This window comes from Periophthalmus magnuspinnatus, chromosome 16, assembly GCF_009829125.3.
Source record: "Periophthalmus magnuspinnatus isolate fPerMag1 chromosome 16, fPerMag1.2.pri, whole genome shotgun sequence".
Lineage (NCBI taxonomy): Eukaryota > Metazoa > Chordata > Actinopteri > Gobiiformes > Gobiidae > Periophthalmus > Periophthalmus magnuspinnatus.
The window spans coordinates 19,965,101-19,977,912 of NC_047141.1; the positions used below are offsets into that span (position 1 = coordinate 19,965,101).

The following is a 12,812-nucleotide window of genomic DNA, read 5'->3' on the forward strand; positions in this document are numbered from 1 at the left end:
GAAAATGCCACTGGGGGTTTAATAAAGCATATATAGACACAAGCAAATATATCGTGTATTTTCACATTCAACATTACATACACTTTTTCACATAGAAGTAGTTTTTCCACAGTGTGAATTCACTGACTTCATTGGTAGTCTTGAAACGACAAAGCAAACTGTACAGAAAGTATTTATACACATGTCAATAAATATAGGCAGACTTAAGTGGTTAGTGATGAGAGAGCACCGTTGTTGAACTGCAAACTGGAGTAGTTATTTTGTTCGTGTGCTCTTTACATACTGGAGTTTGGCAGACAGTAAAAATGGACCAACATACCCACTATATTTTCATTATATACTATATACACTATTAGGTAAAGTCATTGATCTGTCTAATTTACAAACTAATTTACATTTTTAGTCCTTTCATTAAAATTAAAACAAACCTATCATATACTGTAGATTCCTTTTCTTTTTTTTCTTTTTTGTTGTGGCATTTGCTATGGTCACTGAATACTGTTATTGTGCCCTTCAGCAAGACACTTTACCTAACGCCTGCATGTTTTAGAGTTGGATGTGCAATTGTTGTTGACCACAAGCACATAATGGCAGGTACAGAGTGATTGAGCACTGATTATTATATTTTGGTGCAATAGGCCAGGGTGGGTAGAGTGGCTGAGAATATGAGTATGGATCATAGAAGTTCAAAGTTTAAATGGGTAAAAACCTGTTTTGGGAAAAAGTCTGCTAAATAGTGAGTTACTAAAAACCTTTACTCAAGTACCATTTCACTGTAAAACATCACTCAACTAGGAATAAATGAATGGTGTCTGTAAACAGAAACAGTAAAAAGAAAACACCTCTGTCACCTGTCACAAATGGCAATAGAAAAATGCAAAATAAGAGCAGTAAAAGTTTAAAAGATTTCACTTCTTAATTCCACTTTTCTACAGTGTTCCTATTTATGGATGTGCGCTTTTACAAGAACCATTTATCCCTGTCGACACATTATTTCTTGGTCCACTGTTTCTCCTGTTTACCGACGTCAGTGTTAAATGTACTGTATTTTGTTTATCACACCTTTGACGCTGCTTTTGCATTCATTTTACAGTCCATTTTACACACACACTTTAAAACCTCTGCCTCTGATGTCACTGATGACTCGCCATTGTCTTCTGAGTGAAAATGCATCATCTTTAAACACTGCATAATGAAAACCGGGCTTGATCTTACAGTGTATTGAGGTAAGGCTGCTGTGTGGAGACGGCTTGGCACATCACATAGATACAACATTGTTAATTCTTCAATCCCATTGGCTGTCCTGTCTGAGTGTTTCCATGGTTATAAAGGATGCATTAGAAGTGTCCAAAAGCCTGGCTCAGTCATACAGCACGACACAATCTGGAAAAAAAGGCATTCAAATATAGTGTGAAGCTAGATATCATTTGTTATATTTACAAGCAAAAATAATGGCAATTTTACAGATGTTAGTGGTATCATAACCCCTTAATAGATGATTAGCAGTGGCGGTAACCATATCGTGCGACTACTATTTAGAGCAAATACTCAATCTAGAGGAAAGCTTATTTTACAGTTTTAAAATCCAAACTATGAATCTTGTTCCATTGTTTATATCAGAAAAGAAAAGGGGTTACATGAAAGGATTCTGTTATTAATTATGATTTCCAAGAACATAACAAGACTCAATATACCAAACAGCGCTTATGTGGAATAAGTGCTGCCGATTTCAAATTCAAGCAGCCACAATTAGCAATAGAAAGTCATAATGATGTCAGCAACAAATTAATTGTGAATGTTAAATTGCCCCTCCCAAGTCAGACATTGGTGCAGTTAGTAGACGGCGGCGTTTCCGGCTTGCTACGTATCTCCTTGATATCGTTAAGTGGGGAGTCGCTCGTACCGATCTGGCATTTGAACACTTGCTTGTAAGCTTTCCTGAAGTTCTCGGACAGGAAGGCGTAGATGACCGGGTTGACCGACGAGTTGCTGTAGGCCAGACAGTGAGCGGCAACACGCAGCACAAAGGAGGCCTGGTTCAGAGGGAACTTTCCAAATTCCACCCACAAGTGCACCACATGATGAGGCAGCCAGGAGATGCAGAAGACTACCACCACCACCAGCACTGTCTGGGCAGTCTGCAAAGAAACAGACAACATCCATTGATTTACACGCAAAAAGAGTAAAAAATATGTTATTATCTATATGTTACTATCAAGAACTGTTGTAGTGGCTGTATTGATCCAGGAAGTGTCCACATCTGTCAATCACTGCCAGCCAATCACAGCCTATAACCTTCACCTCTCAACCAATCATCTCTCAAATGTTTCATAGACACTCTCTCCCCTCAGTCATAGTGGAGCTGATGGTAACATTAGTAGAGCATAAGTATAGTTTCGCTGTCGTTATATTTTTTGGGGGGAAATACAGAAAGACAGGAATAAAGTTCTGCTTAAGAAATCCCCACACTTCAATTTGATAGTGATCATTTTTCATCTGTTTGTACTAAAATGCAATTTCCCATAACTCTAGCTCCAATAGAAATATGCCTTTCAGCTTCTTCATCACATCTTTACTTTATCTGTTTTGAGAAAATACAAACGGCCTTTGCAGACTTTATATTTTTATGTATATAACTTTCCCTTCTCCTCACTGATGGAAAGCCTAATACCTGCATGGAAAAGAGGAAGCTTGGATGGACAGTATTTTCCAAAAGCACTTTACTATAGCTGTATCTCCAAAATCAATCATGGCACTGACAAGCCCAGATCTATACTCAAGTAATTGTAGAGCATAATGTAACCGAACGGTGCCTGATATTTCAGATATTCCACTGCACTTGTAATTTGTGGGTGTTTCACTTTGTAACGAAATAGGCTGGAGCCGACTCTAAATCATGTTCCCGTTGAGACTTTCTATAAATTGGTGGCATTAGGAAAGTTGATGTACAGATTCAAGACAATGAGTGTACTTTTCTCATATTGGAAAAGATAAATACCTCCATTGTCTGTCATTTGTCACATTGGTGCAGTGTTATCGTCAGAATCCCCACTGTTTAATGGGGTGTGCTGTGCAATAAACAAGATGTGCAGCCAGATGTGGTAATGGATGTAATACAATAATCCCATTATGTAAGTTTATGAAGTGTATCAAAATGTCAAAACACAGCTGGAGGGGAGATATGAGCTATTTTCTTTCAGAGGGTATGTGCAATCATTTAAACAGCGAGATGTACACATTGAATTTTAAAAGATTTGACTGCCACGGCTCTATTTACCAATAATCATGACAGAAAATGATGTGATTTAAAAGAGATGGACAAAGTTAGTTGTGTTAGCCCACTTTATAAAACTTCTGATTAAAAAGGAAAACTTCTTATTTGAACAAGTGACGTTAGATGCATTTCAAATTCGAAGTGCAACTGCAGCTTTGTCTTGAGAGCAATCAATTCGAGCTTCCTTGTCCTTTTGGCTGATTACTGCACTGCACTTTTATGGAAGCTGTTTAGCACTCATTACCAGGCAACCTCATGTGAACCAATACTGTGGGTGCCACATGGGGTAATGACTATTTCCATCGAGGAACAAAAGCACAATCATATTCTTTAGTCTGGAGTGTAATTGCGACACTAGATTACATTTGAGCCTCATTGGCTTGGACAAGAATAATGCTCAAAGATGCGTTGATGTTCACACACTTTGTCGCTGCAGTGAATGGCAAGTGAAGTAGTATTAATAGCAGCTGAATGATAGGTAATGCGATTCACTTCAGTTGGTTTTGTGTACACAAAATTAGTAGTACGCATGGGATTCAGAGTAATGAAAATATACTGCTGTTGCCATAGTAATTAACATATCAGAGTAGAACTAAACATTTTATCGTCTGAATGGTCCAAAGTCCCTAAAATGTCCCTAAAAAAACACACTGGAGAAACATGTGCAAAAAGCTCAAAGTGTACAATTACATCAAATGTCACAAAGATTAAATAGCTAAAATATTAAAGTGCTGCATCAGTCAAGTTCAAAGTGCATTGTTCAAGCTTATAACAGCTTGGGGGGAGAAGCTGTTAGCATGGAGAGAGGTCTTAGATTTAAAGGAGCGATATCTTCTTCCAGAGAGAAGAACCTCGAGCATGTATCTGCCAGGATGGTCAGAGGGGTCGCTTATGATCTGAAGAGCTCAGAGGGGTCATTTATAATCTGAAGGGCTTGCTTTAAAAGTCAACATTTGTAAAGTACCTTGAGAACAGGCAGGTCACAGTTCACATCTTTTTGGTTGAGCAGATCACTTTGTATAAAACTTTCCTCTCTTTGGCTGTAATGTCGCCCAAACACACAGTGATAAAACCAACCAGAAGGCTTTCCGTGATGCAGCGATAAAAGTTCAGCAGGATCTTAGAGTTTGTTGTGAATTATCTTAGAAGAGAAAAGAAGAGATGCGTCTGAGCCTTCTTAACAATGTTACTAGTGTTTTTCTCCAGCTTAGATCTTTAAACAAGGTCAGACCAAGAAATGTACACTACCAAAATTTGAACATCAGCAGTTATAAGCAGCTCAATTACAAGTTCACAGCTTTTAGATGTGTTCACTCGAATGTTGTTTTCTTTGCTCCACTCAAAAATATTATGCCTGTTTTGTAACATGAGTCATCATTTGCACTGATCAGACCAATGATCGTAGTATCAACAGTATATTGAATTACTATCATGGGAAGCACCACAGTCATAAGTATAAAAAGTAAAATGGATGGGACTTAAAATGTATCCGTGAGGAAACCCAGTGTTCACACATACTGCATCAGAAAGACAGCTATTAAGTTACACTATTGGTGATCTGTCCGTTTACACATAGTATCACCCAAACCATCTTGAGAACAAGTATGCTGATACAAGATAATTAAGAGCTGACCTGTCATCCATAAACAGCATTCTAGCAAGATATTTTCCATAGTCCAAATGACTATAAATAAGAGTTCAAAGCAAAAGAGACAGTCTTCAGTGCTCCTGTTCTGTCTATACAAACTAGGGTGGATCCATAGACACCGGGATCTGACTTTTAGTAAAATCTGGTACCAGAAAGTTTTCATTAAAACAGACGTGAAGGCCGATAATCATTCAAAAATGTCATAGGTGTTTTCTTAGGAAATGAAATAATGATGGACTTTTTAAAGCTGCCTGGAACAGTGCAGTGTGTGACATGTGAGTGAGAATAGGGACAAGTTGCTCAGAGCACAGTTGAACGACAAGAGGAGGAATGCCATCCGACCAGGGGCAGTCCAGATGGATTGGACAGGACCCACTGGACATCCTCCTGCATCACGGTCAAGCTGCACTGGTCCAAACATTTCAGAGATACAACAGATTTGGGATTGGCAGCTACAAAACAACAAATAACAAATAGCATTGATTATGTTCATTAAACAAAGCATTGTCAAAAGATACTATGCTCCCTGCTTTTGATTTCCCATTGGTGAACTGAAATTTTTCCTCATTAGCCGAGGGTCATCCTCTTTAAGATAGTCCTCTATCCATATGACCCATCTGATCATTTGGCAGCTTTGACTGACCACTCTGGGGAGTATCTGGACTGCCTATAAGCAACTGTATCTGCAGATTTGAATGCCAAACGCCTTAGCTAAACTATGATTTTTGACTGCTGGATTCTTTAATAACCTCCTGTGGGATACAACAGTCAGTGCATATGAAACAATGCACACGTCTTTACAGGAGTCACAAGTAGATCACCTGTTGTCTGGAACAAAGAGTGTGAGCTAAGAGCTCAGCCGGATTGACACACTAGAATAGCATTACAATAAGTGTCTGATGGAGGTGATTGTTTTGTTGTTTTGACCCCTAAAAGGAACAGTTAATATAAAAACAGGGAAAAGAAGATGCAGAACTGCACTGTCGCGCAAAGATTTTCCCATCATCAGTGTTTTTATGCCCTCCTGAGTATCATTATTCGGTGGGCCACCAACAGTGCCCCCTCTCTCTCTTCAATGAACACTCAATATTATCAGCAACACTGTTCTGTTGTTGTGACAGATAAATGTCACCGACTGATACAGAGATACAACAAACAACATAATGTTAGCAGCATGGGAAAGATTCTCATAGTTAACCATGTGTAAAGGGCAATGTTTTCATTGGACAGTTTGTATTTGTCAAGTCTTTGCGACACACTGGGGACAGTAAGCTCACAGTATATAAATATAGACTCAAGACAGAAGTCTTGGATCTATAGGCATTTTCTTTCAGAAAAAGAAGTATAAAAGACATTAGAACAGTAAATAAACTATATTTAACTTTCTAATAGTCACTTCCAATAAGGCTATGTATTTTTAGGTTATTTTATTATTTCTAAAATTAAATAAATAAATAAATAAAAAAAAGTAAAGATTATAGAAAGGCTATAATGTGATTTCTATCTCTATGCCCTTGGACACACACATTGCTTGCTCTAAGAAATCTTATTCCTACTGCTTGATAATGCATTGACCTTAGCCATATCGTCAACATCATAATGGCCACAGTCTTTTTGCACAAAAGTGGTGAGTTGAACCTGAAGATCAGAGCACAATACATACATTCCTTTAAATGGTGCTTCTAACAGGTATTTATCAGGATGTGATGTGCTCTACAATATACCTTGTAACTTTGCAGTCTATTGGGTACAATATGATTGTGATTTCTGTCAATAGCTGGGTACATGTGAGGATGTTCTTAGCTCGTATCAATGGGCTTATACAACATTATCTACAGATGATGCCTGTCCAATGGATTCAAACTGAATAGACAAATTCATTGGGAGAGAAATGCATTTATCTGAGATAAATAGAGATAGAGATTTTAACTGCTTTCCAAAATGCTGCAGACAGCTGTGTCAGTGTTGCACAGTGTACTATAGTGAGTTTCCTAAAGAGGGTGAGTATATTACTAAGCTGGATACGTCGTCCCATCTTGACCTGGAAGCCAATTTCTGAACTCACATGTCAGCTTTTAATCAAGTGTAGCCACAGCTGAAAGAACAGAGCGACATAATGAATTCCATGGGTCAAGAGGAGCACACAAGCAACATCAGAGTTCAAGTGGAACCAGTGCTGTAACAATGACGCTGGCTTGTCCAAGGCTGAACTATATACTTGATGTGGAGGCAATAATACAGTCAGATTGTCAACGATACTATTTTCTTTTTAAGATTTTATCACAGCTTAGTTAGGAATATAAAGAAATCAATTATAGCATAAAACTTAGCAATTAAGTACATAAGAACACAAAATAATTAAACATAGAGAACAAACCACTTGTGACTGGAATGAGCATGAAAAGTGTCATGCCTCATGCAAGAATCAAACTAGCACTTGGCAACTCTAAGTAATTGTATTCATGTGTGACACAGCATGTTTTTCACAACATCCTTCCTGGTAACAGATACACTTTTTGATGTAAATGAATGATCAGGGAAAGAGAAATAACCCAGCTGTGCATTTTTTACATAGTCAAAAATCATACAGACATAAATTTGATAAAATGTGTTGCATTCCTAATGCACTATGGTACAAATGATGACCAATTAAAATGGAAAAGTGTTTTCATTTAGCACAGAGACATGCGTCATACTGGGAGTACATTAATTTACATCGCCATTGAGAATATGTAACTTGCTATCTAAGGAATTCTTCCGGCCTGTTTCTTACAGATGCTATTGAAAAGTAGCAGAAATTGCCAAATATAAATTTTCATAATTACCCTAAACCATCTGTACTCGCAGTCTGGACGTCTGACTGACTCACAGTGAGAGAAACCAAGGACTTACATCATAACTGGCTTTTAATGCATACTTCAAGAATTCATTATCTACATGATTACTTGCCAAGTAAAATTAGCTTTAGCACTGTTGTCTCCCCAGGGGCAATGAATAAGATTATGACATGAGGAGTGTTTTTGCACCAGACTATTGCAACTATTCATACTTTACTTGTTCAAAAAATATATTTTTGTATAGATTCCTGTTGAGTTGCCTTAAGTTGTAGCGGAGGTCATGCAATATATTTCACAACAGTGGTGGGATTGACCTTGCTTGTGGCAGCTGTCAGAGATATTTCAGACAGGCCCCACTAAGCCACACAACCTAATGATTACAGCCTTATTTGTATAAATGCCCAACTTTCCACCAAGGACACTGAACCATTACTCAATTTCTCTATTTGAATCTGTCAAACTAAGATCTTGGGCCAGATGAAGTCCTCATGAAAAATGCCAAAAATCAGAAGTGACAGTTATAAAAACAGTGTTCAGAGGAAGAGCATGGCACAAAATATGTTTTCTGTATCAATATGCAACTCACACAGACTGAATGAGCCAGATGACTACTTGTGATGGCTCAATATTGTGAAACCTGATACAATCAGCTACTTGTCAGGATCAATAAATTAAAGTTCGAAGCGAAAAATTAAAAGCAGTAACAGTAAACATGTTTAAAATCCCAAACAGTTTTAGAGAGAGAGAGAGACAGACACAGAGAGAGAAATAGAGAGAGAGAGAAACAGAGAGAGAGAGAGAGACACTTTATTGATCTCGAGGGAAATTCAAGTTTAGCTGCAGAAACATACTGCGCTTCTCAGTTGCCTTTGTGTCTCACTCAAAGGTCTCAGTGTAATTTACAGATAGGGTCAGCAGATCCTGTGTCAGTGCAGTTTGAAGTTACAGTGCTCAGGACAAAAGTGTCCCTTCTCTGTGTCCTGCAACATCACATTTATCATTACCACATTTCAACTACCAAGTCACTATACTCTTGGATTCATAAATAAGGTTGGTCAAAGGATCATATCAGGCATAAACTCAATCAATCACGACTCATACATAGTACATAGAAGACCTTTGCAGCCACAGCAGTCACATATGAGTGTACTAATGTGCCATTCCAAAGCCTGCACAAAAAGCACCAAAACTGACTTTTGGGGTAAATCCTATGTCCATCCAACAAGCTCATTCATTGGAGGCAGATATTAAGCTTCTTCTAAAAGGTGATGATGGCATTATTTTGCTGTTACTTATCTCCACGAGCCATTGGACTGTATAATTTGGTACCAGACCTGCGTTTGCATAAAATTTGCATAAAGAATAAAAGATCAAATCCACTGGTGGAATGTAACAAAGTAAAAGTAGTAAAGTAGTGTACTTAAGTAAAAAATAGGTATTTGTTCTTTTTTAAAATACATTTAAAATACATTTAAAGTATATTTTAAAGTGGATACTTTTTACATTTACTTCACTACCTTTGATAGCAAGTATGTGTACTTTCTACTCCATAACAGTTTTGAACAGGACTGAAAAGAGATTTATTTTTAACATGTTCATTGTTTGAGCAAACAAAAATCTACACATAAAAACAGTTAATAAAAGCGATCAGTTAAATTGTTTCAGTTGAACACTATTCAACACAAATCTTTATCAAAATCACTATTTTTGAAGCTTCATTAGATGTAAAAATCTGTAAGAAATACTTTTACTTTTTACTCTTTAAGTATATTTTTAAACAGGTACTTAAATACTTTTACTTAAGTAACTTTTTTCATGTGTTACTTTTACTTTTAGTTTTTTACTCTGGTATCTGTACAATGACATGGAAAGCCAATAAAAAAGCCATATTTAAACACAATAGATCTTTTGGCCAATTAAAACAATACATGGTTTTAAGTATTGTTTTAACAATATATGGTTTTAAGACTGCTATTTGGTTGTTATATCAAAATGACAGCGCTAAACCCCTTTGATTTACTCCCATTAGTTATTGTTTAACAGTGGCTGGCAGGGACGTTTTCCTATGATAGGCTGTGCGCGTTTATAGGGATGTTTGTGAGTCATTTGTCACACAGCTGCCATAGTGCATTTCCCCTTGCCTCCGCTGCTGTCTCTATCATTGCTCTGCACTCAAACTCTATCATAAATCACCAGATTATTCAGAAAGTCAATTTAACCTACAAATAATAAGGGCAAGTGAGAAAAATGAAATTACAATGACATGGGTTATCAGCACAACCTCCCGTGTGAGACTCCACAACCCAAGCTGACAAATAGAACTCTCAACTTTAATCACTGGCTATGATTTTTAATTAAACTTCTCAGCTGTTTAATAACCTTTGGGGAACTTGTAATGGCAATATACCCATTGTTTGATCCATAAAAGATGATAGCTGTTGTTTAAATAGAAGGAAAAGGCTGCATGTGGCATGGACCAAACCATCACAAGATTATGTTGCATATAGGGTCATATGAGTCAGGCTTTGAGTGGAACCATATGTAAAAACATGGGATGACTTCAGCCTTTACTGTCACTTTATTATGAATTACAACGTCATATTAAATAAATACAAAGCCTCTTGGCACAATGTGAACCTAGTGCCATTTCAGTATAATATTTTTTAAGGTAGATGTGTTATGCATCATTTGGCTGTTTTACATAGGTCAGACCATGTAACCATAAAAAAAATAATGAGGGAAAACTGAAATGTGTAATAAACTGCCAACTTACTTTCTGCTAATATTGTCAATCAGAATTTTCTATACAAAAAGACATATTTTCTTGACGTGCCTTGGAAGCTCACCATAGCCTCTAACAAACAGCGTAACATTCCTTTCTGTGACATTCCACCTGTCCTTGCTGTCCCCACTGCCTTCAAGTCCATGTTAACATAAAGTCCACATAAACAGATAGTTAAAAAAAAAAAAAAGAAAGAAAGAAAGAAAAAAGCTACATACCTTTTTCTTTGATGCCTCTGACTTTTTGGACATGTTTCTTAGCTTTTTGTGTAAATGATTTAAAACCTGAAAAGAACACAACATAAGTAATAAAATAAGTCCACAAACAGTTCAGATAAAAGTAAAGATAAGCTTACGCCTACCTTCGCATAACAGAAGGAGATGAGGAGCAGAGGCAACACATAACCAAACACAAATGTACACACGACATAAATCTTCTTCTGGTTTTGATCCGGCCACACTTCCCAGCAGTACGTGTGGTTCTCACCTCTGAGGAATATGTTCTGGTAATACATGATGGGCGCAGCCATGGCCAGCGACAGTATCCAAATGACCACTACTCCGATTAACGCATGTTTGGCCACGCGGATGGATGAAGACTTTCTTGAGTGAACGATCGCAATGTAGCGGTCCACGGACATAGCAGACAGCGTAAATATGCTCACGAGCATGGAAACAGTAAAGAAATAGTGAATGAATTTACATATGAACGCACCGAGGACCCAAGTTGGCATCATGTAAATAGTTGATTGAAAGGGGATGCAGAAGAGCAGGTAGGACAGGTCAGCTATACTTAGATTGAGGATGAAAATATTGGTAGTGCTTCGTGGTTTTCCCGGCTTGCTTTTGGCCAATACTGTGATGACCATAGAGTTCCCAAGCACTCCGAGCGTAAAGATAAGTCCAAACACGAGGAGCGTGATGAAATTATCCGCGCCAATGCCAAATAAAAGTTTATGATCTTCTTCCTCCCCTCTGCTAATGTTCCAAGGCTCCTCGTAGAGCCATACAGCATCCGAGAAGTTCATATTTACGATTGGCGGCTAAAAATGATAAAAAGTTGCTGTGTTACGCATGGCACAGTTCTTAAAAGTCGTAATCGAAGGGCTTTTCCATTTACGCACGACGTGGCTGCCTTTCTTTCTCATGCCGTACCGTTTCAAATCCACGTTTGTCTGCAATAAAACCAACACGCAGGTTCATGTTTCTGTTGAAATCTCTCCAGCCCCGTGCGTTTCGGTGCGCACCTGATGCTCTGCTGCGCTTGGACGGACGCGCGGATCCAGTCACCATAGACTCGCTCTCCTGCGCTCTCTTCATATACCGGGGGTTGGGCCAATAAGGCACGTCAGTACCACGACATCACCTCCCCAGAAAGGGCCTGAATATGAAAATATGTACCTGGATGTTTTGGAAGGTTTTTTGTTTGTTTGGATTTTTTTTTTTTTTTTTTTTTTTTTTTTTTTTTTTGGTATATAAATATATTTTTCCCCACTTGTTCCTGTTCAGACTTAGCTCGTGGAAACGCATAGCCTATTCGTCTTTGAATCTTAAGTAATAATTGCTGAATCTATGATCTCCCCAGTTTGTTTCCAGGGATTCTAAAGTCTGGAAGCAATTTCAACAGTGAGACAGGAGATACCAAGATAGGGGGGAAACGTTTGTATTTGGAAAGCTATAAATTTCTCATTAAAGGGATATTAAATAATCATTATCCAGAATCATTAAAGCAAATGTCTTTGTTTGTTGCTGTATACACAAATGATTGCACAGTTTGTTTTATGAATTTTGGTGCTCTTGGAAAAATGAACTATGCCGAGGCAGAGGTATGGAGCAATTAATCAATCAAACACTTAAAAATTGCAGAAAAAGTAACCACTATGGTTAAATTTATTCCAAAAGTTTTATCCATCCACTTTTTAATGTTATGCTCCAGCCCGAGTACATAAACCAGTGTCCATCTCCCCAGACACAGCCTTCAGCAACTCCAGAGGCATTCTTTAAGACATGACCCGTCCTGGTCCCAGGGAAGCCATGGGGCAGATTTCAAAATGTATGCCAGAGTGCACCTCCGATGTCTCCTCTCAGAAACAGCAGCAGTCTTATTATTCCATGTGAATGGTTTCAGTATTCAGATAGTGCATCCACTTTTGTCCTCTGGTCATGACCCATAGGTGAAACAAGGAATGCAAAATAAACTGAAACTGACACTTTAGCCACTTTCCCTATTCATAAACAATATCCAAAGGTCCTTGAGTTCTCCTGAAATCAC

At 37.9% G+C, this 12,812-nt stretch overlaps 1 protein-coding gene across 2 annotated transcripts; it reads right to left on the bottom strand.

Moving 5' to 3' along the window:
- On the bottom strand, nt 1-11,831 carry LOC117383878 (galanin receptor type 1-like). Of its 2 annotated transcripts, XM_033981124.2 has the most exons (4): nt 10,903-11,831; nt 10,760-10,825; nt 1,904-2,138; nt 469-1,383 (listed from the first exon to the last, which is right to left on the bottom strand). In XM_033981124.2, the coding sequence occupies exons 1-4, from the start codon at nt 11,566-11,568 to the stop codon at nt 1,361-1,363; spliced, it is 990 nt and encodes a 329-aa protein (XP_033837015.1). In that variant the 5' UTR covers nt 11,569-11,831; the 3' UTR covers nt 469-1,360. The 2 variants fall into 2 exon arrangements, with proteins under 2 accessions (XP_033837013.1, XP_033837015.1); XM_033981122.2 differs by having other exon boundaries at nt 1-2,138.
- Nucleotides 11,832-12,812: the final 981 nt, after the last annotated feature.